Source organism: Podarcis filfolensis (genome assembly GCF_964270895.1).
Source record: "Podarcis filfolensis genome assembly, chromosome: 11".
Classification (NCBI taxonomy): Eukaryota; Metazoa; Chordata; class Lepidosauria; order Squamata; family Lacertidae; genus Podarcis; species Podarcis filfolensis.
This window is the reverse complement of record NC_139613.1, coordinates 51,652,627-51,680,340: the sequence shown is the minus strand read 5'-3', so window position 1 is coordinate 51,680,340 and position 27,714 is coordinate 51,652,627. Positions and strand designations below refer to the sequence as shown.

The 27,714-nt window shown below is 41.8% G+C and overlaps 1 protein-coding gene across 2 annotated transcripts; it reads left to right on the top strand.

Annotated features, from left to right (window-relative positions):
- On the top strand, window positions 1-27,344 carry SECISBP2 (SECIS binding protein 2). 2 transcript variants are annotated; one of them, XM_083576701.1, is made up of 18 exons: window positions 1-160; window positions 3,396-3,541; window positions 5,777-6,038; window positions 7,409-7,514; window positions 8,356-8,591; window positions 9,500-9,563; window positions 10,398-10,543; window positions 11,937-12,071; window positions 15,482-15,583; window positions 16,884-17,024; window positions 17,485-17,614; window positions 19,837-20,006; window positions 20,725-20,866; window positions 22,506-22,665; window positions 23,783-24,003; window positions 24,200-24,354; window positions 25,242-25,443; window positions 27,220-27,344. In XM_083576701.1, exons 1-18 carry the CDS (start codon window positions 131-133, stop codon window positions 27,282-27,284), a joined length of 2,613 nt encoding a protein of 870 aa, XP_083432827.1. In that variant the 5' UTR covers window positions 1-130; the 3' UTR covers window positions 27,285-27,344. The 2 variants fall into 2 exon arrangements, with proteins under 2 accessions (XP_083432827.1, XP_083432828.1); XM_083576702.1 differs by lacking the exon at window positions 3,396-3,541 and having other exon boundaries at window positions 20-160.
- The last annotated feature ends 370 nt before the right edge of the window (window positions 27,345-27,714 follow it).

Sequence of the window (27,714 nt, the reverse complement as noted above, 5' to 3'; positions counted from 1 at the left end):
TCTCGGGTTCAACCCTCGCGTCGCGCGCCCGCCGCGTCTTTAGTGCGCGCCGCCGGGCCGGTGGTAGAAGGGCAGGGTGGAAGCCGCCGTTGGTGGGGCGTTGACCTTTTGTCGCCCCCCCACCCGCGCCATGTCTTCAGAGAGGGAAGCGGGCAGCGAGGTAAGGCGGGGAAGCGGCGGCGGCGAGGCCGGGTCTGTGGAGAAGGGAAGGCGAAAGAGCGGCTCCCTCCAGCCTCCCCGCGCGCCGCGGCTGGTTGTTATGTAAACGGCGGCCGGAGAGGTCCTGGAAGGGGAAAGGCAAAGGCGCTCTCCGTTCTGGTGGCTCCGCTGAACCTGCTCTCGCTTAACGCGTGTGTCTATGGCTCAGGTCCTGGCAGGAGGCCTGAACAAACAAACAAAAAGGGGGGGGGAGGGATGCCCTTTTTTAAAAAAAATTATCCCAATCACCCCGAAAAAAGTCTGTTTCTCTCTGCAGAAAGGAAAACGAGGGACAGCAACACCAGAGAGCAAAAAACAAGCCTCCCCTTTCAAGTGGTGCTCAGGAAATAATAATAATAATAAGTTTGATACAGCATGTCTTCTGCTGTTGTCATCGGGAGAAGGCACTGCAAAGTTTTTCCTCCTTTTTTGCCTTGGAAGAAGTGCAATGTATTAGTCAGATTTTTTAAAAAGGACTGCCCCCCACCCAGGGTTTTTAGCCTTGCCTCTCTTCTGCTTGCCACCACCATTCTCTTTTCAGAACACCACTGCTTTGCTTTTTGTGGTTATGCCATAGGGAAAGGAGCACCTGTTGAATTTTTTTTACCAAACCCGCAAAATACAAGTTTCACCTCCTGAACTGTTGTCGTCTTCACAGGCAAGACCTCTGACAGGAGAGGGGAATGGCAGCAGCTTGTTTTAAGAATACTGGCTGCGTCTTGTGTCCTGGTCATCAACTTATTTTATTTTATTTGTTTTTTATTTAATTTGTATACCACCCTTCTTCTGAAGAACACAATATAAACTGTTGTAGCACTTTGTGCACATAAAATACATATACAAAAACAGGTCACCTTTCTTGATACGGTAGCAGAAACCCAACATTACTGTTTGGCCAAATAGATTTGAACTAAACCAACTTGGTCAAGACACTGTCAGTCATAAGGCTCTGGTTTGGGAAGCAGCTTTTGCTTCCTTCAGAAATTGCCTCTTTCTCAGGAATAAAATTCCAGAAGTATGACAGTTCTGGGTGCTAGTGCTTTCCCTTTAGTGCAGATATAGTTTACAGAAGCACCTCGCACAGCTGCTCTTTTCACTTCTCTACACCACCCTAGGCTTTGCAAACTAAGCAAAAATAGTTGGTTACTGTTATTTGTTTGCATGTAATGTGAAATTTTGTCCAAATGCTTACTGCTTTATTGTAGCATGGCCTAGGTTTTTAGAAGCAATTACCCATTTTGATAACTAGGATTTTGTTAGGAATTTCGTGTCAGATTACGCTTAGTAGCTTCAAGGATTACACATTATTTTTGCTTTGCTAGAGATGAATGTTCCCATGGGGAGAAGTAGTAAAATCTTGTTCTTCACATGGAATTTCATAGGTTATGCATACGCTCCAGCATAACTCTTGACCATGTGTGGTTTGTAGAATAGCTTCAAGTATTTTCCTTTTGCAGTTAATCAAAGTTTTTCACTCAGACTGGAGTAGAAGTGTCCTGTTTTTACCTATTTAAATATGATAGAAACAAAAAAAATGAACAATTTGCAGTTTTGCTTTGAAATCAAGTGTGAAAGCTTAATCTTGACTAATATAGTTTCACTTTGCTGGGGAACTGCTGGATTGGGACCATTCCGTATCTCTGTCCGTAGTAAGGAAGGCGAGTAGTAGAACACTTATATTGCATACAGAAAATCCCTGATTCAATAGCTGTTATTTCCAGGTAAGGCTCGGAACTATTTCTGCCTGAAAAAGCTGCCTCCTGGCAGTGTGTAGACAATATTGAGCTGGATGGACCAATAATCTTGACTCTGTACGAAGTAGCTTTCCATATTTTAGCCATTATATAAACCTAAATTCTGTATAATTAAAACCATAGCATTACCCTAATGGTAATAGTGGGAAACCTGTGGCTTCCAGAGGTTGTTGGACTTTAAGATCCAGCAGTCCCAACCACCATGCCCAGTGTTTGGGGATGATGCCAGTTGGAGTCTAGCAACATTGGGAAGCCACAAGTTCACCCTATATATGGGTGGTATATATATTGGGTGTGGTGAGCAGGTGCTGCTTTACAAAGTTTTTAAAATCTGTGATTCTAACATATTTTTTGGCTGTAGAATCTGAACACTCGTTCCTGATGTAATAATACAAATAGGTCAGGCAAATATAATGTGTCCAGTAAACTCAGCATTTGTGCAACAACATGTACACGGTTTCTATTTCTCTTCTACTATATTGGGGTACGTTTGCCAAAATTCTGGTCAACCATCTTTTTAATGAGCTGCAGAACACAACTATTCATATTATGGACTAAACCTCTAGGCTTGTTTTCAACTAAGTCCTACTCAAATTAGACCCATTGAAATTCAAGAGCCCAAGTTAGTAATGGCCATTGGCTTCAACGGGCCCACTCTTGAGTAGGTCTAGCATTTAATGCTACCCTTAGTGTCCAGTTGTCCCTCTGTTTCAAATGCAAGTACAACCACCAGAGGGTGTTCAGTGAACAGACTTTTGACTGTCAGCTGAATGCTTTGTTTTCTCTTAGATTTTTGTAGGGCCAGTGCAGATGTAATGCTAGTTGGTCATTAATTAGGTTGATGGTATTGGGAGGGGGAAGCAGGCTCTTCTTCTTTTTCATACTTCTCTGTACTTCCCTTTTCCCAACTTTAGCATTATTTCACACCAAGAAGCTGAACCTGGGTAAAGGCATGTGTGTGTCTAAGAGAGAAATTCTTGCATGAGAGGGGAGAAGTTGGGGCCAGGAGGGTGCGCATGAGCCTGAAGCCTGCTTCTAGTCTCCTAATCATTCTTAATAGCTAAACCAGCATTGTGTCTGTATTGCCTGCCTATAGTGTATTTTCTGCAGCTGTCCTCAATGGAGATTAGTTTCCACTTCCCTTATAAATGCAAAGTTGAGATGTTGCATGTGCTGCAGCCAGATACTCTCAGAGTTTTTACATTAAAAAGTAAAATGAAACTTCTGTTCTGAAGCAGCAGTTTGCTTAAGCACTAAAATTCTTGGTGCATTTTTCAGTGTTCTGTTACAGATTTAATTTTTTCCTACTCATTTTGGTTGAGCAGAAGAGCGAGGCACCAGCTTTTCCTTCTTGTGTGACAGTTTGGTTCACATAGATGGGGCTTTTCACTTATTTTGGTTAATCTCCAAGTGCATGTAGCCAAAACCCATTTTGTTTCTCAGGGCATCAAGTTATCAGCAGAGGTCAAACCGTTTGTCCCCAAATATGCGGCAGTAACAGTGGCATGGTCAGAACCCTCAGAAGCATGTGTCTTTCCTACATACTATGGTACATGCTACCCATATGTTCAAGAGCCACCAGTGGATAAGTATGTACCCTTCTACGTCTCATTTCTTGGGGGACTGTTAACATTCCTAAGTCTTTAATTTAGATTCCTTAGCTGTTTGGCAAGTTAAGTGCATTTTGGTCAATAATTGGGTAAGCTCATTCAATGTTTTAGGCCACAACATTGAACCCACCTCTCACGGGACACATTTCAAAGACGATGGTGACTTTGGGCTTTTGATCCCTAAACATTTGTTTTATTACATGTGGAATTACTGTAACTGGTATTTTGTTCTCAAAGCCATCTCTCTTTGCTGCTTTGTGGGAAGGTGGTACCTGCACAGTTTTAAACTGTCCCTATTGTTTTGGGTATACATATTGGGGGTTTGTTCTGGCAACTTTTTTCAGTAATCTAAAATCCGCATATTAGCAATCATATATTTAAATAACTACAACTGAGCAGCAATTGCTCAGGTTTTTTTCTCTTGTAAGAAAGAATAATTTTATGTCTAATGCAGGCTTCCTCAACCTCGGCCCTCCAGATGTTTTGAGACTACAATTCCCATCATCCCTGACCACTGGTCCTGCTAGCTAGGGATCATGGGAATTGTAGTCCAAAAACATCTGGAGGGCCGAGGTTGAGGAAGCCAGGTCTAATGGCTACTAAGGGTGTGTAGGGGGTTGACTTATTTGAACAAATTAAATCAATCGCAGTACTTTCCCCAAGAACAGACCCCAAAACACAGTGTATTGGGTAGTAATAATACCATGCTCTTTGGTGGGGTGTAGAATCATGTTATCTTATAAATGGGGTTATTTGTCTGTGTGATAGAAGTCCCAGCCCACTACAGCCCCTAAGGCTTGCATACCTGGGAGGTGTATCATAAGTTCTACAGTGGTCATATGGCTACCATGCTTTTCTTTGACATTTACCTAAAGCTCTAAAGGCTCAGAATGCAGTGTGCTCTTTTGCAACATGGTGCTCTAAATTGTGTGTGATTAAGATATAGCTTCAAGTACTTGGGATGGTGGGGAGCTAATTGACTTTCATTGGAAGCAATGGAGCTTCTTGGGGATTTTTAAATTTTTTTCCATTAAAAAAATATAGTCTACTATTTAATCACCATAGGCAAAATCATGCTCTTTTAAAAGTTAATTATTGTGAAAGGGGAACAGTTCCCCGACCCACCCCCAGGACATATTTTTGAAGGGCACTAGAGACTTCTTGGGAGAAGGAGAATCTGCAAAAAAAAATCTTTCTAGCTCTTCCGTAATTAGTTGGCCCCTGGCAACCTAGCAGTTCGAAAGCACGCCGTGCAAGTAGATAAATAGGTACCGCTCCGGCGGGAAGGTAAACTGTGTTTCCGTGCGCTGCTCTGGTTCGCCAGAAGCAGCTTAGTCATGCTGGCCACATGACCCGGAAGCTGTACGCCGGCTCCCTTGGCCAGTAAAGCGAGATGAGCACCACAACCCCAGAGTCGTCCACAACTGGACCTAACGGTCAGGGGTCCCTTTACCTTTTTACTGGCACAACATCACTAAGATCAGCAATAGGATATCACCTTTTGAATATAATGTAACCTTTTCATTATATTATTGCTTGCAGCTTATGGAAGACGTTCCATAGCCCAAATTTGATGCATGCCCCTCTGATTTTAACAGATCAGCCTTACACCACATATTTTGAACACTACCATTTTATGCTTGCTGTTTCTCAAAGGGTGCTTGGGCTGCAATCCAAACGCCTGGCTGTGACTGGAGTAGCACCAGTCAGTGCAGAAAAGTGCAGAAAGTGGGAAAGAAAATATTGCCCCTTCCCCGTACCAGCTCCCAGGCTGGCACAGTGAAGAAACCTGGAGCACGCCTACTGCCATCATATGATGGGCAGCAGGGCTGGCCCCGGCACCACTCTCCTCATTCTCCCCAGCCCCATTTTGTGGGTTTGTGCTGATTGCCGCCAGCTTCTGCCCAGCTTTCAGGTGACTGCATGAAGTTCCTTGATGGCAGGACTTCCTTCCCCTACCCCCAGGGGTGGTGGGGAAGCTGTCAGAGCTGAGCAGAGGGAGATTTTCACCCCCTTCAAGGCAGATTTGGGGTTTCTGTGTTAGTAAAATAAATTGGTTATTATGCTTATGGCTTAAATAGAATTTGTTTTGTAATCATATGATAAATTCTGTTACAGCCCAAGTATTCATTTTCATTCTATTTTTCCTTGCAAGCCTTGTCATGTTTGTCATGTGTCCAATTAAAAAAATAATAATGTGTTTATTTAATTTAGACAACAGACACATACTCAAGATGCGCCTTGGGATACTGCCACCTCTCATTCTCAATATCGATCTCAGAGCCTTATGGGATGTAGTTCGCTTGGGGAGTATACCAGTTCTCCTTATTCAGTTAATGCTGCACCAAATGTATATGCAGTTACCAACTTTCAGTGTCCGAACAACAGCCCTAAGCTTTACAGCTCTTCGAAACAGGACAGAGACTCTGTCAAACAAACTCCTCATATCCGAAAAGAGGCTGCAGCTTTTTGCCAGGTAAGTGAAGACAGCCTAGTAGATAACACCTTTCTGTCTTGCTACAGCTTGTATTGAAGGGACAGGGTACCCAAATCCTGTCTGTGAAATCACCCCAGGCTTCAATAATCACCCCAGGCCTCAAGCAGGCTTCTTTAGCGCTCCATTTTCAAAGAGGTGGAGTACCCCCCCCCCCAGCATTTCCCCACCCCCATACATTGGGTCTTTCAGCTTTCATTGGTCCCTGCCAGCGGCTGTGGCTATTAGGGATCTGTGTGGGACCTTCAGTGACTGTGCACTGATCATAACTAGCTTCTGATTCTCTTTGTATGGGGATTGAGTGGGTTGACTCTATCAAACAGCGGCCGCGGTCTCTACAGGATAGATATACTGGCTAATATTATAGAGCTGAAACAAATTGTTAGCTGTTAAAATTCAGTGAAACATTCCTAGCCCAGGTTTGTGTGCAACATGAGCAGCTCTGCAGATTCTAGTGGAACAGTCTGCTTGGGCACAAATGAAACCTTATCCAAGGCAGGGAGCAGCCTGGCCACCTTGCATTAGTCTAGCAAATACCCTGCCGCAGAAACAGAGCCCTGTTGAAGTAGCAGGCCTGAGTTTTCCCTCTGCTACTCAACAGTTTGTGAGAAACATGAGCTTTATAAAATGCTCAGCAGCTAAAGCAAGAATTGGCTGTCATAATCAGCCAACGTTCCTAGTGTGCGTTTTGGAGAAAACTGCACTGGAAATGAAAAGTGGACCAGCAATTTATGAGGACGCCCTTCCTGCTTTGAATGATCTGCACTTCTCCATGGCACAACAGATGGGTTGGGGGTGGCTTTTTTAGGGGCTACTGAAAGATATACGTAAGCTAGGACCACATGCCTAGAGGAACTAGACAAAGTTAGCTGAAACCCTGAATTTATCAGGAAATTCAATATTGGATATTAGCTAAGAGAAGGTCCTAGCAATGCTTCCTTGGATGTTTAATGCGTCTCTAGTGACAACTTTAACATTATTTGTATCTGGACTTTGAAAAGTGCAAAAAACAAATTGTACAGATAAAAAAATATTCCTTTTGCATTTGCTCTTGAGCAACAGATACCATTATGTACTACTTTTTAGTGTTTGTGTACTGAAATTCTGCTCTGATATAATTTGGAATATAGATCTAGTTAGAGGTAGGTAGTGGTGTTGGTATGTCGTTTAATATTTTTTTAAAAAAATCCTTCCAGTAGCACCTTAGAGACCAACTAAGTTTGTTATTGGTATGAGCTTTGTGCGTGCTAACCGGAAGGAATTTTTTTATTTTGTTTGGAATATAGATATAGACATGAAAAATTAAGCCCCTTTTAAAAAAGATTGAAAGGTGGTGTTATTATTTTGTACAGAGGCGCTCAAAAGACCATGAATCCAAATGGGAGAGTAAGAGATCTGATGGATCCACAGAGAGTTCACCTTACACAGCTCTGCATGGAAGAAATCCTATTAAAGCAGGTACTACGATAACAATTGCAGTATTTTGCACATTGGTGTGAGTAGAAGTTCTGCAATTGCAGAAAAAGCCAGTGTATGATTTAGGGCAGTGATGGCGAACCTTTTAGAGACCGAGTTTCCAAACTGCAGCCCAAAGCCCACTTATTTATCGCAAAGTGCCAACATGGCAATTTAACCTGAATACTGAGGTTTTGGGACGCGGGTGGCACTGTGGGTTAAACCACAGAGCCTAGAACTTGCCTCTCTCGGGAGGCCGGATTCAGACCCAAAGTGGCATATTTCTGAAACTTGTACTGGATTAAAGTGCAAGACTTTTGCTAGTTTTGTAGCTACCCCCCCCCCATGAGTGTATCATTTTTACCCAGTTTGGTAGATAAATAGGTACCGCTTTATAGCGGGAAGGTAAACGGCGTTTCCGTGTGTTGCTCTGGTGCCGGCTCGCCAGAGCAGCTTCGTCACGCTGGCCACGTGACCTGGAAGTGTCTGCGGACAGCGCTGGCTCCCGGCCTCTAGAGTGAGATGAGCGCACAACCCTAGAGTCTGTCAAGACTGGCCCGTACGGGCAGGGGTACCTTTACCTTTACCTTTACTTACTGATTATATGTGGTTAAGATGTTGTTAACTTCATTATTTTATGCTTGTGCAATATTGTTAGCTGTTTTGTTCTCTCATTGGGATGTGAAGCAAGATCCAAGTATGAATGAGATAGTAAATAACTAATTTTTTTGCTAAAAAGCATTGTGTGTGATGTGTAATGATTACTAAAAGCAATAAACTATTTACATATCGTGGAGAAATATGTTACTTTGCATATAAACTCTTTTTTCTTTTTTTTTTAAAGACAGGCCCATTAAAGCAGCAAATGGGAAGTTCAAGCAAATTCCAGCTGCTGAGTGTCTTCCGGAACCTGCATTTGAAATTACCCTCTCAGATTTTCCAAAATTGCAAGGCTTGGGAAGTAGTGATCTGTTGGATATTAAAAAATATGCATGGGGGCCATTGGGCTCAGCTGAAGGAGATAAGCTGCCTCCGAAACCTCCAGGAAAACCAGCCGTTTCAGCTCTGATAACCAAAGAGGTTAGCTGTTTCATAGGCTTAGATGCTGAATGATAGTGTGTTAATATGAAGCTACTTGCCTGAACAATGTATGCATGGTTAAAAATTGTGGGAAATATGCAAGAGTAAATAGACACATTTTCTTCTCAGTATTATCACATCCTGGTTACATGTTAGACTAGCTTTAGAACTGAATTCTTCACCAGTCAGTCAGATTTTCCTAAAAGCTATTCGTCCTATTAGTTTTGTAAGTCCTTGTTCTCCTGCAAATTCCTGCAAATGGTGACTCATGGTACTATTTCTCCCTGCAGTAATTTCTGTAGTTCCCTCATGGTGAGATCAGTACATCTTGTGCATGAATCCAGTGTGGTTTATATTCCCTCTGCCAGGAGGCACTTAGCAAATGTTAAAAATCATCTTTGTCGAGTACATGTTGTTTGGGAAGCCCAGAACCTATTGATCAAGCATGAATTCTAGTGTGTATAAGTGCAAGATGATGGCCATGTGAATCAGCCCCTTGTATAACAAAAGTTCAGCAACATATGGATAAAGTCAGGCTACGTCTTTCCTGCAAGGCAATTTTTATTGACTTGGTGAAATATAATAAACAAAGAAGGCAGTTCCATTTCTCTCCCCCCCCCATATTTTTTTTTCCTGAAGATAAAATATGTCACAATTTTAAAGATGAGTTTCAGCTTTGGTAAATTGCTTGAAGAAAACAAAGGTTTTCGCACCTCCACTGGAAGAACTTTTTATATCTTTTATTGATACTTGTAAGTTTAGGAGCCAAGGTAAAGAATTCAAATGTGAGCTCAGTTCCAGGAAGTTTAATACAAGTTTTGATCTTTTAACTGCTGCATGGATTGGATAGCGAGACAGAGCAGGTTGCTGCCTTGCTTTTGTGCTAAAGACTGAAATATTCACTTTAGGGAGAAACAACTCCGAAAAAGCATTTCCCAGCAAGACCGTTAAGTTCTGCATCTGATCCTGGAGGTAAGGGCTATCTGTAGTAATAAATATTTCTTTACTGTTGATATAGCATTCTGTTCATTTAAGGTCTAAAGTGCAAACTTCAGCCTAAGCATGCTTTGAAAGGGTAGAGAAAAGGTATTGGCATGTATCCAGCTAAGTTCTAAGAAGATCCACTAAAATTAATGCACCTCTGTCGGTCACACCCATGAATTTCAGCGGGTCTACACTGAGTAGGACTTAGTTGGCAACAACCCTGTTATTCTGGCTGAAGAAAATCCTTTGGAGGTTACAGAGTGTCTGGGCTCTTTTGAAGTAATTGTTTAAACATTTGTTTGAAGCGTGTCATGCAGATCTTGGACCGAAGTACCGTATTTTTTGCTCTATAAGACTCACTTTTTCCCTCCTAAAAAGTAAGGGGAAATGTGTGTGTGCGTCTTATGGGGCGAATGCAGGCTGCGCAGCTATCCCAGAAGCCAGAACAGCAAGAGGGATTGCTGCTTTCACTGCGCAGCGATCCCTCTTGCTGTTCTGGCTTCTGAGATTCAGAATATTTTTTTTCTTGTTTTCCTCCTCCAAAAACTAGGTGCGTCTTGTGGTCTGGTGCATCTTATAGAGCGAAAAATACGGTAATTTTTTTTTTAGATTTCAGCACATAATACATCAAAGCAAAAGGGCCAATATTTTATCATTCAAATAGCTACATTAGAAAGATCAATATAGAATGTTGCTGTTTATTGTATATCTCTCAAAATTGCACCTTTTGTAATGGAAAAAACCCTGTGAACATTTGGCACAGCCCCACTAAAGATTTGTCTTTGTCTCATTCAGTGAAGAGTTTGTTCTGTCTCACATCAGTTTCTCAGGTGTCCCCTTGGCCTGCTGTGTCTTGGGCCACGGTGCTGTCGCAAGCTCCCAAGAGAGTTGTTTCAACTCCAGCTACAGTTCCTGCTGGTAATAATTCTGGCAGTAAAGGAGAAGATGATGTTCCCAAAGATCGTAAGGTAGGATGATGGTTTTTACAAACCACTGTTCTGTTACTGTCTTTCGGAATAGCAGCTAACCAGAGTCTCGGACTCTGGATTTATTTGAAAAAATAATATATTGAGAGAGAATGGTCTTATGGGACAGAAAGAAGAAACATCAATTCTCCCTTTCTCTTTTAAACCCTTAATTCACTGTAGCACCCTTCATGTTTATTGGACTTCACTCTTTCTCTTGAGTCAGTCACTTCTTAGAGGCTGAAGTTTCTTATATATATATCTATACCTGAGTTTTTCTTTTTCCTCATTGCACTGTGCCTAGCCACTTTCCTGATCATTTCCAAAGGACTTCTACTTTGTATCTCAGTTCATGATCTTTCTCTGTCTTCTTCTTCTTCTGTCCTAGATTGTCTTCCAGCCTTTTAGTTAAAATCTCTTGCTCCAACTGTTCTTCCTTTTTAGCTCCTATTTTAAACTTTTCACATTCCTCTTGTATTTACCCTTCTTACTATAACGTTTATTCCACTTTGGGAGCTTCTTTTGACTTTTTTTCTAGCTTGTCTTATTTTTGTGTGTTTGGTTTCCTTTTGAATGTTCTTGAACATGTTATCTGATGCCTTAATTTCCTTTCTGTTTAGATAATTTTTAATCTGGATTCAATTCTTGTCGCTTCACTGAACCTGCTCTGACTCCTGTTGTTAATAATCCCTTGCTTCTCAAATCACGTGGCAGCTTTCTGTTCTTTTAGTTGATTTCTCTTCAGCTTTTCTATTACTCTTAACAATGTTAACTGAGTTGAGTTTTGTGTGCAGTAAATATGGCATGTAAATATATATTTATGACATATTTTTATTTACAATTTCAGTGTTCACTATACTTTATACGTTAGTTTGTGGTATGGATGGATATGAGATTTGGAAAAGCCTTTGGCTATCTGCACTAAAGTTTATTACTCCCCTCTCCAGAAAGTCTCCTGGCCCTCTGGAGGTACTTTTGATTGATTGATTGATTGATTGATTGATTGTATATCCCATTTTTTTTCCTCCAAGGAGGTCAAGATGGTCACATGGATCTCCCCTTTTTCATTTAATCCCCACATCAACCCTATGAAGTAGGTTAGGCTAAGAGGCAGCGACTGGGCCAAGTTCACCCAGTGAGCTTCATGGCTGAGTGGAGATTTGAACAATCTGAAACAGACAGTAACAAACAGACCTTAGGGAACAGAACAAAGATTTTGTGGACAGTTAGATATATTAGGGGGTGTTTTCATATCCTATAATTCCAGATCAGAGGCTTATGAAGAAAAGATAGTTTGTATTCCATTAGCTTAGTGTCTTAACTTTAGCTTTCATTGCTATGCGAGCTTGAGAGTAACTTTTCAAAATCCTGTATCGTTTTACTCATTTTACAATAGTCAGAAACAAGAGAGAATGCTAATGACCATGAAGCTGAAGAAATGGCAGATAAGAAGAAGAAAAAGAAGAAGAAGAAAAAGAAAGAGAAAGTTCAGAGCCAAATCACTTTAGTTCAAGAACCTCCAAGAATTGAGGTACCGAAGTTGGTTTTCTGGTCGCATCAAAAGCTTTGTGTATGGGCCATTAAGCAAACTGTGTATCAACTTGAAGTTGCAGATATTAAGGAGTACCTGTGCTTAGTGATCAGACACAGTGTCTCTTTTTATCTATCGAATAGGACAGTGAATCATTTTGAAAGGTTATCATAAGGTCAAACAAGTCTACCTTGGCTGTACTGCATTTAACAATCCATGTGGCATAATGCACTTCCAGATCACATTTAAAAAAACCTGTATTGTAAGTGAGGATTAGTGATGTGACCCCAAGGTTTCTCTGATGTCCCACCAACCCTTACCTACCATTGGCCATGATGGGTGGGCCTGGGGGGGAGTTGGGTCCAACAACATCAGGAAAGCGCCTCCCCTACGCTAGTAGATCTGACTTAAGAGTAGATCTGACTTAAGAGTTGAAAGTCGCTGTTTTCCTGTCTCCTCTGCTTTTAGATTGTAAGCTTCACAGGGCAGGGATCTTTCATCATCTTTCTGATTACTGTCTGCAGTGCTGTGTATACAGTGGTACCTCGGGTTACATACGCTTCAGGTTACATACGCTTCAGGTTACAGACTCCGCTAACCCAGAAATAGTACCTCGGTTTAAGAACTTTGCTTCCGGATGAGAACAGAAATTGTGCTCCAGCGACGCGGCAGGAGCAGGAGGCCCCATTAGCTAAAGTGGTGCTTCAGGTTAAGAACAGTTTCAGGTTAAGAATGGACCACTGGAATGAATTAAGTACTTAACCCGAGGTACCACGGTAGTAATAACCTTGTATAAATTACAGGCATTCATAATTGTAGTCTGCGTGTCATGATACAAGGACTCTCACGAGTCTGATAATCTTGAATGATATACTTTAAGCATATTTTAACTTCTTTGGATCAGTACAATCCCCATCACAGACAGATAAACAAGTAAATTTGTCCACATAAGGATTTGTTTTTTCAATCTGAATGTGTGAATTCGGATTTTATGTTTGTTTGTTTTTTTTCACAAATAGTAACTTCCTCTGTGGCATTTTTGCACAAGTGGGTTAGCTTAGCAAGCTGTAGAAGCATTTCATGTAGTATCCTACAGCTGAAATGATTTGTGTTTGCACTGATCAGAAGCCCCAGCCAGAGATTATCACATTTTCACTTCCAGTGGGACAGGGAGGAACACATTTTTAATTGTTCAGTTGACAGAATGGGACTTGAAAGTGCTTAGCATTGGCTGGGTCATGCTCGTTGTTAATAATAATAATAAATAGTTATTGTAATTAAGAGTACTCAGCATATATATTTTGCTTTGTAACATGAAAAGCATTTCACATTCATTATCATGTTGCACTCCTTACCATAACCCCGTATGGTAAGATAGCATTCATATATTCATATTACTGATAGTGTGAAGGTGCTCTAAGGTCACCTAGTAACTGCATGGCAGAGGAGAGGTTCAGAGTTTGGGAGTTCCTTATTCTTAGAACCTGGGGATATCGGCTGCAATCCTAACTCCACGAAATGGAACTAAGCCCCACTGGCATGACAAGGACTTACTTCTGAGTAGACACAGTTAGGATTGCGCTATTACAGGGGTCGGCAAGGTTTACCCTGTCTGGGCGGTTCACTCCAGCGGAGATCCCTCTGTGGGCTGGATCACGTGTACACGGCTGTGATTTCCGGCATCTGAGCATGCTCAGATGCAATTTCCGGCATTGCAGAAGCGAGTCCCCGCATCGCGCTGCCCCAGTTTAGCGCAGCGTGCGGGTACTTGCTGAGCAGGCAGCTCGGTTCGGGGGCCGCTTGGGGGCCGGTTATATGACCCCTGTGGGCCGGTTGTGGCCCATGGGCCTTAGGTTGCCTGCCCCTGCGCTATTAGCTACTACAGTGGTACCCCGGGTTAAGTACATAATTCGTTCTGGAGGTCCGTTCTTAACCTGAAACTGTTCATCAGGAGGGTGGGCAGCAGCAGCAGAACTGCAACAGCAAAAAAAGAACAAGCAAGTTAGTACAGTGGTACCTCGGGTTAAGAACTTAATTCGTTCCGGAAGTCCGTTCTTAACCTGAAGCACCACTTTAGCTAAAGGGGCCTCCTGCTGCTGCCGCACCACCGGAGCACGATTTCTGTTCTCATCCTGAAGCAAAGTTCTTAACCCGAGGTACTATTTCTGGGTTAGTGGAGTCTGTAACCTGAAGCGTATGTAACCCGAGGCACCACTGTATACTACACCAGCTCCCAAATGTGGCAGGTTCTTTTTACACGTCGCAAATAATTCAGGGGTCGTATGCGGTTTTCCAGCAACTTCTCTCCCCCCCCCCATTTATTGATGATAAGGGAGAAGCATATCAATATAAAATGTTTGATGTCTTTTTTAAAAAATAAAGATCTAGAACAGTGGTGGCGAACATATGGCACGCATGCCAGAGGGGGCACTCGGAGCCCTCTTTGTGGACATGCGCACCGTCGCCCCAGCAGGGCCGTAGCTAGGGGGTGAAACTGACGCTCCATCACTGCAGGAGGCTCCTGACCGCTTCTAGCATGGTCCCAGCACTGCTAGGGCACCATTTTCACCCTTGGGGCCGTGCCGGGAAACTGCCACTCCGTCCAAAGCCTGCGGCACCACTAATCAAGTCACCAACCAAGCCCATCTGCCACCGCAACCAAACCTAACAGCTGCCTCTGGGCTGGTTCTGCCTCCCCGCCATCAAGCTCGGTTGTGCCCAACCCGCCTTCCTGCTCTGCTCTTGGGTGCATTTAGAGCTGTGATAACCCCGGCAAGCGGGCGAGCGAGGGGCTGAGCAGGCGTCGACTTTTGATGCGCCAGGGCCTCCCGCCAGTCTGTTGTTCCTACTCAGGAGTAAGCCTCCTTGAGTTCAGCCAGGTTAGACAAATTATCAGCATGCGTACAACAGCAAAAATCACATTAATTGTTCCAAAGCATGCCAGATGCAAACTTTTACCTTTCAGTAACAAAATTGTATCACTGAAAGCTCTGTTATTGTGTTTTTCTTTTAAGACAAAAGATGTTAATGTGCGAGTTGTTTTTTTCTAAACTAAAACCTCGGTATTCAGGTTAAATTGCCGTGTTGGCACTTTGCGATAAATAAGTGGGTTTTGGGTTGCAGTTTGGGCACTCGGTCTCTAAAAGTTTCGCCATCACTGATCTAGAATATGAAGGCAATGCTGGCACATCAAATAGTCCCGTGTGCCATACCTGTCAGTGTTTTTCCTTTTTTAAGGGAAATTCCCTTATTCCGAATAGGATTCCTCGCAAGAAAAGGGAAAAGTTGACAGCTATGCCGGGTGCTGAAGTGGGGAAGGCCACTTTTAATCTAAATTGTGTGTATGCTACAATGTGTAAACAACATGGTGTAATGTTGCCTAAGTTAACACTTTATTTCCATTTCCTCAGGACGTTGAAGAATTTCCAAACTTAGCAGCTGCTACTGACAAAAAAAACAGGTCCGCTCGAAAGCAGTTTTGTTCCACGCCACTTAACAAGGAGCACATTGAAGTAAGGCACCTTCAGTTACCTTGGACTTCTAGTCAACCTTCCCCATTTGTTTTCCCTTATTGGCAATCCTTACTCTTCAGCCATTTCAGAACTCAGCAACTCTATCAAATTTTAGATTATGGCGTGGCAAAAAAGCCTAGTGTGACTCGCAAGGGGGCGCGGAACATGAGGGTGCCAAAACAAGTTCCCACATTTTAATGTTGAAACTTCTTTAAATTTTGTGTGTGATGCTGCAGCTATTCTAGAGCAACTGAGATTTGAAATGTGAAGTCCTTACTGCTAGAGCTTCTTTTCTGCTGTAGAACCTGGCTGCTGTCAAAGTGGTGGGTCTGTGCAGCAAAGAAACTCCAAAAATCTTCCCCTTGAGATATTTATCTGAGTGTAGCTTGCGCACACCTCTTTGTTCGTTCATAGCATTTGTCTTGTATTATTTTATTTTTGTGGAAAAAATTCTTTATTGAAATTCATGAATGTCATTACAGATTTAACTGCACACATACACATATTATATACATATATACATATACATATACAAATACATATATATATATATATATATATATATATATATATATATATATATATATATATATTCTTAAATTAGTTTAACTTAGAATGTTAATTTGACCTTCTACTTCCACTTAGATATCAGCTAAGCTAAAATCTTATAATGGTCCATAAAATAAAATAAAACAACAACAAACTGAAGTAAAATAAATATACGACCAGGGAGAAGAGTTGGCAGAAGAAGATTGGAAGAAATTTAAGGACTATTTACAGAAATATTGCAAAATTAATGAACTTTGAAAGATGCTGGACTGAATTTATGTGGTCTCTAGCTGTTATGATAAAAAGAACTGGGATAAATATTGTTTAAGTTATAAAATTTAAAAAGTTGATTGGAAAAAAAGGTGTTAGTTAAAAGGAATGTTAAGAGATTAGGATTTGCTGGATTAACAATTTGAACTAGAAAACAAGAAGGGGAGGTATGAGGAAGTCAAAGAAACATGTTATTGAAAAATTGTTAACGAAATTGATTTGTTTTTAATATTTTTCTTTTTCTTTTTCTTTTTGTGTTTGTATAAAATTGGAAAATTGAATAAATATTTATTTAAAAAAATGAAGTAAAATAAATATAGACTTCCCATCATTTCCCGATATAGTTGACATTTGTGATTTTGAATGTACTCATAATTATTACCTTACATTTAATATACTTTCTTACAACCTAGCATACCGATTTCCCTTTATCTCTTAATATTTTATGTACACACTTGTCTTGTATTTCTGTACTTCAAAGGGAAGAACAAGGGAATTTGGGTTTGAGTCTCACGTTGATTCTCCTCAAAATGAATTGGTAGCTCCCAATTCAGACACGTCATTGGCAAGAAAAGCTCACAAGCAAGTGCCGCCTACTCCAACAGACAAAAGGAAAATGCAGGTAAAATTGTTCTTTCCATGTTACATAATAATAATAATAATAATAATAATAATAATAATAATAATAATAATTTATTATTTTTACCCTGCCCATCTGGCTGAGTTTCCCCAGCCACTCTGGGCGGTTCCCAATCAAGTGTTAAAAACAGTACAGCGTTAAATATTAAAAACTTCCCTGAACAGGGCTGCCTTAAGATGTCTTCTGAATGTCAGGTAGTTGTTTATCTCTTTGACATCTGATGGGAGGGCGTTCCACAGGGCGGGCGCCACCACCGAGAAGGCCCTCTGCCTGGTTCCCTGTAGCCTCACTTCTCGCAATGAGGGAACCGCCAGAAGGGCGGTTGGCTCGCTTCAAAAGAAAAGTAATATTTATGAATGAATTATGTGCACATAAATTTTACTCACTAGATAAAATGCAAGACCAAGGGGGAAGAAACGTGTTTCCCTTTCTTCTCCTGCAGCAAACACCCAAGAGCAGTGGAAAGAAGAGTCAGGATCCTGTGCAGCTCGATTTGGGAGGGATGCTGGCTGCTTTGGAACAAAAACAATATTCAGAAAAATCAAAACCGTCCAAGCCTGTGGTGCTTTCAGGTAGAAGTTTTGAGAGTGCTTTCGTTGTATGATGCTTTTTCAGAGTACCCTTTTTTTTACAATGGCCATCTCCTGAGGTAGGTTAAACATTGCAAGAATTCACTACAGTGGAAAAGTTCCGGCAGAATGAAAGAGTAGCCAGCTTTGTGAAGTAAAATAAAAAAGATGAACTGCAATTTCCTGAACACACTGATGTCTAGGAGAGATTAGTGGAAGTGTAACGATTTCTCTTCTGCTTTTTCTCAGGTGGTGGTTTTTTATTTATGAAAATTAAGGGTGGTCAGTTTCTACAGTTTTTTTTTTTTGTAATTCAATAGCTGGGAGAGTGTCTTATCAAAATGATTGGCTATAAATAGGTAACTGTCAGATTTTACATGCTATACTTTGAAAGCCTTAGTCTGGAGTCCAAGTCCACATTTCAAAGTAATAGCCTATCTTTTGAAGGAAGGTTCTACTCATCCGGCATCTAAGAAAGTCAAACTACAATACAAAGTACAGTGGTACCTCAGGTTAAGTACTTAATTCGTTCCAGAGGTCCGTTCTTAACCTGAAACTGTTCTTAACCTGAAGCACCATTTTACCTAATGGGGCCTCCTGCTGCCGCCGCACCGCCAGAGCACGATTTCTGTTCTCATCCTGAAGCAAAGTTCTTAACCTGAAGCACTATTTCTGGGTTAGCAGAGTCTGTAACCTGAAGCGTATGTAACTTGAAGCGTATGTAACCTGAGGTACCACTGTATACTGCAGAAGCTCCCATTGCTAATCACAGTCTGTATAATAGCACATAAAGTTATGCTGATGGAAATTCTTTACCGCTGCTTTCCAAAAGTGGTGGGGAAATAGTGCTTAAAGTGTTATGGATTTTTCACTATTCACAGAATTAGATTGCTATCAGTATAGAAATTGTCAAAAGGTGGCATGCATCCATGAGGAGGATAAAACAGCTGTTAAATCAGCAAAGGGTTTGTGTAACCACTTCTAATGTACCATGCAAGTTGTCCACAATAAATCATATCAGACTTTGTTCACAGATCTGAAGTGCACTTTGGGAAATAATAAATGCAGCAGATGTCTCCACTGAGATAAAGTGCTAATGTTTAATGATTCCTCTAAGTATTATATCCATGCAGTGCAACTACAAAACTGCTTTGCTTGCAATAAGTGATATCAAGGATTGGGCTTAAGCACATTCTGAAAGGAGAGCAACACATGGGTGAAAGAAATTCGTAGAGAATTTAGTAGCATTTGTCCAGAAAGAATTCGAAACCAGACTGTTTACTACTGAATACTTTCAGTAACATCAAAAGCTGTTATACTGACTCAGACCATTGATCTAGCTAGCTGACACTGACTGGCAGCGATTCTCCAGAGTTTCAGACATTTGCTGCCCTATTTGGGACCTTTTGCATGCAAAATAGATGATCTGCCACTGACCTTTCCCGAGTATTCGCCATATCGTACTGTATTTTCCGTTTCCGTGTGCTGCTCTGGTTCGCCAGAAGCGGCTTAGTCATGCTGGCCACATGACCCGGAAGCTGTACGCCGGCTCCCTCGGCCAGTAAAGCAAGATGAGCATCGCAACCCCAGAGTCGTCCACGACTGGACCTAGTGGTCAGGTGTCCCTTTACCTTTACTGTATTTTTCAGATACATAAATAAGAACTGCTTGTTTTATTTAAAGATTATAGTAGATTTAAGTAATGAGGTATTTTACAAAAATGCAGCATTCACGGTACAGACCTGCTGAAACTGAAAGCCACACTGATGAAGCTAAGCACACTTTGCAATGTGCTGAATCAGGAATGCATTCTTTGTACAGTAATACCTCAGGTTAAGAACTTAATTCGTTCCGGAGGTCTGTTCTTAACCTGAAAGATTTCTTAACCTGAGGTACCACTTTAGCTAATGGGGCCTCCCGCTGCCACTGTGCCGCTGGCACGCGATTTTCGTTCTTATCCTGGGGCAAAGTTCTTAACCTGGAGCAACCACTTCCTGGTTAGCGGAGTTTGTAACCCAAAGCGTCTGTAACCCGAGGCACCACTGTGTACCTGGGTGTCTGTGTAGCTTGTGTGCTGAGCTGAGTGCTAAAACCGAGTTATGCTCCAATCCTAAACATATTCGTTCCGTAGAGTCCCAATTGATACTGATTGTGCTTGCTTCCAGTTAAGTATGGATTTCAGACTTGGCCATTGTCGCCTGATAGCAGGTTTGCTTTCGTTTTAGTTGGTAGCGCAGTAACATTGCATTCCAAGGAACCCGTGACGGTAACAAAAAGTCAGCAATTAAACCAAGGGAAGACCCCACACAACCCGTTGGACTCTAGTGCGCCCTTGGTTAAGAAGGGAAAGCAGAGAGAAGTCCCTAAAGCGAAGAAGCCAACGTCGCTCAAAAAGGTACAACATGCAATAATCCTTTATCAAAGTTTAGTGTAGCTGTTGCCTTTTAGAATTTAGCCAGACCGGTATTTCTTACTTTGGTTTGTGCCTGGCTATAACTTTGTCTTTTTTATTAAAAAAAAAAATGGGAAAAAGTGTGAAGTTCTTTCAGATTGTTGCTGTGGGAAAGGACTAATTAAACTATGTAATCTTATCTAATCCCAGAGGTGGGAGGGAAGTGAGCAGATCTAATTTGGGGTTAATCCATTCCTTATAAGACTAGAACAGCCCAAAGGTTATTTGAAAGGATAGCTTGCAGTGATTATATTAATGTTTTCTACACTAGCACTCTCATGCGATCCACCTTTCAGTATGCCAGTAGCACCGTCATGTATTGATTATATGAACTAGAACAAAATTTAAAAAGGAGAATATTTTAAGAGTGTTCCCATCAATATAATTTTTGAAAGAGGTCACTCCCTAAATGGCTATAAGTGGAGATGCAGTTAGCAACTTGCCTGCTTTATCAGTGGCGTAAAGCAATTGCCGCAGGTAAGCAAATTGAATGATAACTCAAAATTGCCACACTCTTCAAATTAAATCAAGCCTTCTCCCACCTCCCATGGAAACGTAAACATTAAAGGCTGTAAAGTACATACATATGTGCCCAAAAAGTATTTCAGAAATAAAGAACTTTGTCTGGAAACTATATTGCAATGGAGTGTTTCCTTTTCAGATTATTTTGAAAGAGAGGGAACAGCGGAAACAGCAGCACCTTTTGGAACTGACGGCGATACCAAATGAGGGTGATGCTGTCCAGCAGGGTGCAAATTCTGAGATGACTGAGAATCAGACATTTTCTGAGGACACCAAAGCAGGTATCTCTTGAATCAGGGGTGCTGCTCGTTTTCATTTCTGACCACGGGGTGTCTAAGCATGGAAATGCTGCTTTTGCAAATTTATTCAGCAAGGGGTCTTAAAAATTGGTTTTTGGGTGTGAGGGATTCAAATCTGCGATTATTTTTGTGACCGGAAAACATTTAGTTTGGTAAATCTATAATTATAAAGTGCATAAACTGCTCTCAGAAAACCAAATAATTTTATCTTATGAAAATGTCAGGTAATGCTATAAAAAAGAATAGTTTCTCCACGTAAAACATACCCTACTAAGCCTACAACATTATCTTGGAATCATAAAACGATATTAGAAAGTAATAATAAATTTAATCAACTAGTTTAATCAAGTATTGCTTTGATTAGTTCTTGGACATCAGCTGCCAACTTACTTCTTGGCCTGTGATGTAGCCGTTAACGTTTCTTATGTGTGTATAATTTAGCAAAGTTACATTATATTAATTTTACCAAAACATCTTTTGAATTCCCAAGTCATGTTACAACTTTATAGCATCCCTCATTTTCGGAATTTGAAAGATGAAAAATTCAGCACCCCATATTGCCGGATAGCTGTTGCAGTAGTGTTTTCTGAGATGCAGCTGCCACAGTAATGTAAAATAAAGGTGAAAATGAGCTAGTTGTAACACATGGCAATTCAAACAATGATTTAGTGAGACTACATGGACTCCTGGAGAGGAGAGCACACCCACTGTTCTCCTCTCCTGTCCTTTTTACTACTGCACTGAGCCAAGGTTTGGCTTAGCATGTTGTCGGAACCTCAGATTCATGGTAAAGCTTTCCCACTAACTACAAACTGTAACCAAGACCAAACCTGGGATTGTTCTCTACCCGTTTTATTCTTTAAACCTCCAAAAGATTAACTGAGTATTCTTGTTTGGGACTGGGATTGAAATTCCTCCTGAACAAATGCCTTTTCAGAAGAAGTGGAAGTTTGAAATGCAAAGGTCTGCCAAGTCACAGGACACCTCTTCCTTTGTTTTGCCTTGTCCAGTTTATTTGCTGCAACATCCTACGGGGGATTTTGCCTGCCATTGGCAGAAATAGCTGTCGAGACAGTTCTCTGCGCAATTGGCTTCAATCCCTTTATTACATGTATTGCTCTACATTGTGTAATGATTTGCTTGTATGTTTTTAATATGCATTTTTAAGCCCTATGGTCAAAACAGTGCATGCGACCCTATTGGAGTAGCTCTCCAGTAGTATTGAATAGTTTGTGTAGTTATTACAATTTTTTACTGCTAAAACGGACATTCTGCCTACTTTAAACTGCAAATCATAAATATGGAAGGCATGTCATGCTCTTTTGTTGTCTAGCTGTTGTTTTCCCCTAAATCTAAAAGTTGCTTAAACTGTGAATGGATATCTGTAAAAACAGCCAAACTGCCCTAGGCCAGGGGCCTTGTCTGTCTTTTTTGCAGTTATCCCTTCATATATGTTCAGGTCTTCTTTTTCTGCAGGGCTCTTAAGCACATTTATTTCATGCCATTTTCATCTTGACCCTGGGCTGAAACTGAAACAAGCTCCTAAGGTTTCTAATATTGATCTGAAGTTCCTGTTCAACAAAAATAACCCCTTTTGTATTCAACTTTCCTTTGGATTCAGAAAGCGCAGATGAAGGCCCTACAGATCCTGCAATTGCAGCCCAAGATAGTTCAGACGTGTCACTGGAATGTACAGCGTTGAGTGGATCCACGAATAATTCCCCTGTCCCAACACAGCTGAATTCCAACCTTCCCAAAATCCACAGCCGAAGGTTTAGAGAGTAAGTATTCTGGTGTTGGTCATGCCAATCCTGTCCATGCATTTTTGTTGTTGAGCTTAGTGGGGTGCCTCTCAGTTTGAATGTGATATCCTAATGCAGGGGCCGGCAAACTTATCCAGCAGGGGGCCGGTCCACTGTCCCTCAGACCTTGTGGGGGGCCGGACTATATTTTGGGGGAAAGAATGATGCAAGAGCACCACGAGCCCCGGTGGCTACTTACCTGTGTCTTGCGAGCGGCAGGGGCTGGCGGCGGTGGAGGGACAATGAGTGTGGCACGCGAAAGGGCTCCAGAGAGGGGCTGCTTAAAATGGCGGCTGCTCGAGCGCTGCTGCTGCTGGCACCAACAAAGCCCAGCCCCCTTCCTCCTCTAGGCCGCCGCCATGTGAGGGAGAGGGAAAGAACACGCACGCTGGCGTTCCATGCGGCAATCCACGGGCCGGGTCCAGAAGGCAGTTGGGCCTAATCTGGCTTTGCCGACCCATGTCCTAATGTGTTTACATGAAGGCTTTTGACTCTTAGTCATACATGTATTTCTCGACCTTCAGATATCAAACTGTTGATATTTTAACCCCTCCCATTGACAGAATCTCCTGATCTGATGTTTTGAGAAAGGAGGGGGCAGAAACTGTTCTTCTACTCTTCCGCTCCTGACTGACTGCCTGACTGTGTGTGTGGAGAGAGTCTTATCTATGTAGTGACTAGATGGCTGAGTGGGAGCTGTAACATTCATGCAAGCCAGTAGTTCTTTAGTTTGTAGTAGCTATTAGAAATAAAAGGAGTTATGCTTCACAGCTAGCTTCAGTGTTACTTAGTCTGCATGAGTCTGGTGCTCACAATGCACAGTTGTGGGTCCAGTGCACTGGGACCTGCTTTCCAGGATTGGAAGGTCTCTGAAAGTGCTCCAGTCGCCTAGCCCAGTTGGGGCAGAACCAGTTATTGAGCCCAGTCGCTGACATCGGTTGAAAGGCGTACTGACACAAACATGCTAATTACTTCTGGATATAGTTTGCTAATTTTGTGTGTGTGTGTGTGTTTGGATAGAGTGGATGAGAAAGAAAGGAACGTGGGGAGAATCAGACACTTGCCATAATACTGAAACAATTGGTTCTTTCTTTAGTTACTGCACCCAAGTACTCAGCAAAGAGGTTGACAGCTGTGTAACAGATCTCTTGAAAGAGTTGGTGCGCTTCCAAGACCGCCTTTATCAGAAAGACCCAGTCAAGGCCAAGACGAAGCGCCGGCTTGTTATGGGGCTCAGAGAAGTGCTGAAACACTTGAAGCTGAAAAAGTTGAAATGTGTCATCATTTCCCCCAACTGTGAAAGAATCCAGTCAAAGGGTGAGCCTTTCTATTAAAAGTATCACTAACTGAAGCAAATGCAGATCAGATTTCTGGTGGAGGGGTGTAGCTGAAGGAACAAGCAATGCTGGTTTTCTCTTAAGATGTATCTGGGCGAATGAAGCCCTTTTGCCAGCAATGCTAATGAAATTGACCAGTTCTGATGCTTTTAATCCTCATAGTTGTTTTACCCCAGGTGGGTTGGATGAGACTCTGCATCTCATCATTGACTCCGCTTGTGAACAGAACATCCCATTTGTGTTTGCTCTCAATCGCAAAGCTCTCGGGCGTTGCGTGAACAAAGCCGTGCCAGTCAGCGTGGTGGGGATTTTCAGTTACGATGGCGCTCAGGTGAGTTGTGCAAAAGCTGCCGTTGCACCCTGTTCTGCATTATGCATTTCAGTTTAAATACAGTGGTACCTTGGTTCTCCAACTTAATCTGCTCCGGAAGCCAATTCAAAAACCAAGGTGCGCTTTCCGATAGAAAGTAATGCAAAACAGATTAATCAGTTCCAGACTTTTAAAAACAACCCCTAAAACAGCAATTTAACATGAATTTTACTATCTAACGAGACCATTGATCCATAAAATGAAAGCAATCAACAGTGTACTGCAGTCATACAATCAATCAGTAGCTGAACACACAGTCACAAAAACAAAACAAAAAGAGCCACAAAAAGAAAAATGCAAAATAAATAGCAAAAACAGACAGCGTAACACTCAAAACGGAGCACGTTTAGCTTCCGAAAAAAAGTTCGCAAACTGGAACACCAGGTTTGCAGTGTTTGGATTCCAAGTTGTTTGAGTACCAAGGCGTTTGAGAACGAAAGTACCACTGTAGAAGCTTTTAAAGTCTTTGGCAGCTAATGCTGAAATGTTTAAAAATATTAACCATCCTTAATTGTCTGGGAGTACTGTGTCCTTAAATCACCTTAGCTCTGTTGAGGTGTTCTATTTACTTTAATGCTAGTGCCCTTCCCATCACCCTCGCAAGTTTGAGCAGTTACCTGAACAAATAGAGCTTAGGGGGAATCGACAAATAAATCCTCAACAAAGTTCTGCTGCTGGCACCACTGAACAACAATTTTGGGATCTTTCATCTTCTCCTCTTTCAACATTAGTGTGAAATAAAACTGTGGAGCACTTTATCTTCTTGGGTTTGTGGAGAAAATGTTGAAAGCTTGGCGAAGCACTAACCCCAAATACTATCTTAGTTTCTCGCTGCCTTTATACCCTAGGACTATTTTCACAAAATGGTGGAGCTGACAATGGAAGCGAGGCTGGCCTATAAGGAAATGATTGCGGCATTGCAGAAAGAGTCAGCTGAAGAAGAAAAGGAAAGTGACTCTGCAAACTTGAAAACCCTTTGTAGAGAGCCCAGTCCACTAGATGCTGGTGAAGTGCCCCTTCCAGAATCTGATGAGGATGTCCCAAATTACAGTGAGTTGTGTGTGTGCGTGATTTAATGTGGGCAGTCTTCTCTCTGGTATTAATCGGCCATCTTGACTGTTTGGAACAGGGGTCAGCAACCTTTTTCAGCTGTGGACCGGTCCACCATCCCTCAGACCATGTGGGGGGCCGGACTATTATTTTTTTTTGGAGGGGGGGAAATGAACGAATTCCTGTGCCCCACAAATAACCCAGAGATGCATTTTAAATAAAAGCACACATTCTATTCATGTAAAAACACCAGGCAGGCCCCACAAATAACCCAGAGATGCATTTTCAATAAAAGGACACAATCTATTCATGTAAAAACACGCCGATTCCTGGACTGTCCGCGGGCCTTAGGTTGCCTACCCCTGGTTTGGAACATGAATGGTCTGACACAACTCTTTAATATCTGGTCTTTCTTGATTTGTCAGATATGCTGATGCTAACTTTGCTCACTTCGAAAAAAAGGAACAATCTCACGTCCATGTGTGTTGCCTTTTGTGCTGCCAAGTTCAGTAACTTTGGCCACATAAATATGCGTGACTGCCCCCAACCAGTCTCTTCTGGCTATGAAATTGCTGTAGCAAGGCCTCTTGGGGTGGGTGACTAGCACAATATGCAGGGAGCTCTATGATACCCATATCCAAAGGAGCGTGTGTGAGAGGGAAATAGAAAATGGTGTTGGCCTGTCTGGGGAAACCAAACCTGACAAGCAAAACAAGTGTTGCTTTGTCCATCTCAGTTGTTGCAATGAAGGCTGGCATTATGGTAAACACTCTCAGGCCTGCCAAACTTCTCGCCCATCCATCATATTTGGGTACCAAACTTCATCAACATTGTAGGATCCCCCTGCAGAAATCTACCTCAGTTCCAAGCTACCTCCAGCTGAGAACGTGATTTCTTTGCACCTGCTGTCAGTGATTCTTTGGGTTTACAGACTCTTCCCTTTTTCTTCATACGGGTCGAAATATTTTTATTGTTTTGCTGCATTTGTTCAGTCATGGGAAATATTGATGCGATAGCAACCACCATGTTTATTTTGCGGATGCCAAACATCACTTTGTGAGAGCATTGCACTTCCTCTACAACAGGATTAATCCTTCACTGATCTTTCCGGAGTTCTGGGGCTCAGAGTGCTGAGCCACTGAGCTACCGTGTGATTGTTTTCAGATGGAGGCCTGCCAGTCTGACTGTTGCTTGTCTGTGTATCAGAGAGAGTGAAAGCGAGCTGTTCCTTTCTCTTGTGTCATGGAACATATGGGGCTGTTCATCTCGCTTTGCTGCCCTCTATAGCTTCCAGTCTTAGCTGCATGCTCTTTTCTAATTTCAGCTGATAAACTTTGCCTCAAACGATAGATTCTACTGGGCATTATAAAAGTTTGTTTGACCTAGAGCTCTCTAGCTTATGCTTTCTTTCATAGAAGAGCGTAACTAAAAGCAATACAAAATAGATAACAGACAGCTGACAACAAATTAAGCAAAGCTCTTATCACATGGAGCCTCTGTCCTTCCCCTTCTTTAAACCTGGCCCAGTTCCGCTGCCTAGATTATCTTGTTTCCTGTGTAAGGAGGCTAATCCTTGAGTCCTTGAATTATCAAGCGTTTGGGGATCTCAGTGCCTGATAAAGCAATTTGAAGGTTTAAAGTGTGTATGAAAGCGTTTCCAAATGCAGTTTTCTCAAGGCTGTGGTGCAAACAAAGCATTGCATCGCCATAGCCGTCCTTGCATTTGTTAGTCTGAAAAAAAATGTAACGCTAACCTTCATACATTTTTTTTTCTAGTTAAAATCTGGAAGCGGAAGCTTGAAGAGGAGTATAACCCATACACACTGGAGCTGGAAAAATAGTCAACTTCTGAAATGTTGACCTTGGGTTTTGAAGAACCTCAGTAAATCAAGACTACCTTATTTGGCCTTATTTGACTTTTTTTTAATTCAAAAAAATTAAGTGTATGTATATATAGATATGTAAATAACTAAATTATCTATGATTAATTATCCAAACAATATGGCTTATAATGTTAAAAAATTGTCTTATGATTGTACCTGGCAAATAATCACAATGGAACATGCCGTTCTGGAAACGTGCTTTGTTAAACCTTAAAAAGCCACTGCTGACTTGGTTGTTTAAAGGTACCTTAGGGTTTTCTGAGATTGTTTGCGGGCTCTTTGATGCTGGAGAATGCAGTGGTTTCATTCCTCCTGCACTGAAGTTGGTGGCCTGTGCTAGTGGAATGATGGAAGCGGACCTATTTAGATTATCCTCCAGCTGTAGAAA

Excerpts from the sequence above, each read along its gene's own strand:
- SECISBP2 (XM_083576701.1), top strand. The coding sequence starts at position 131 with ATGTCTTCAGAGAGGGAAGCGGGCAGCGAG. Across the intron at positions 161-3,395 it reads AGAGGGAAGCGGGCAGCGAG|GGCATCAAGTTATCAGCAGA; the intron begins GTAAGGCGGGGA and ends TTTGTTTCTCAG. Across the intron at positions 24,355-25,241 it reads TCAGTTACGATGGCGCTCAG|GACTATTTTCACAAAATGGT; the intron begins GTGAGTTGTGCA and ends TTTATACCCTAG.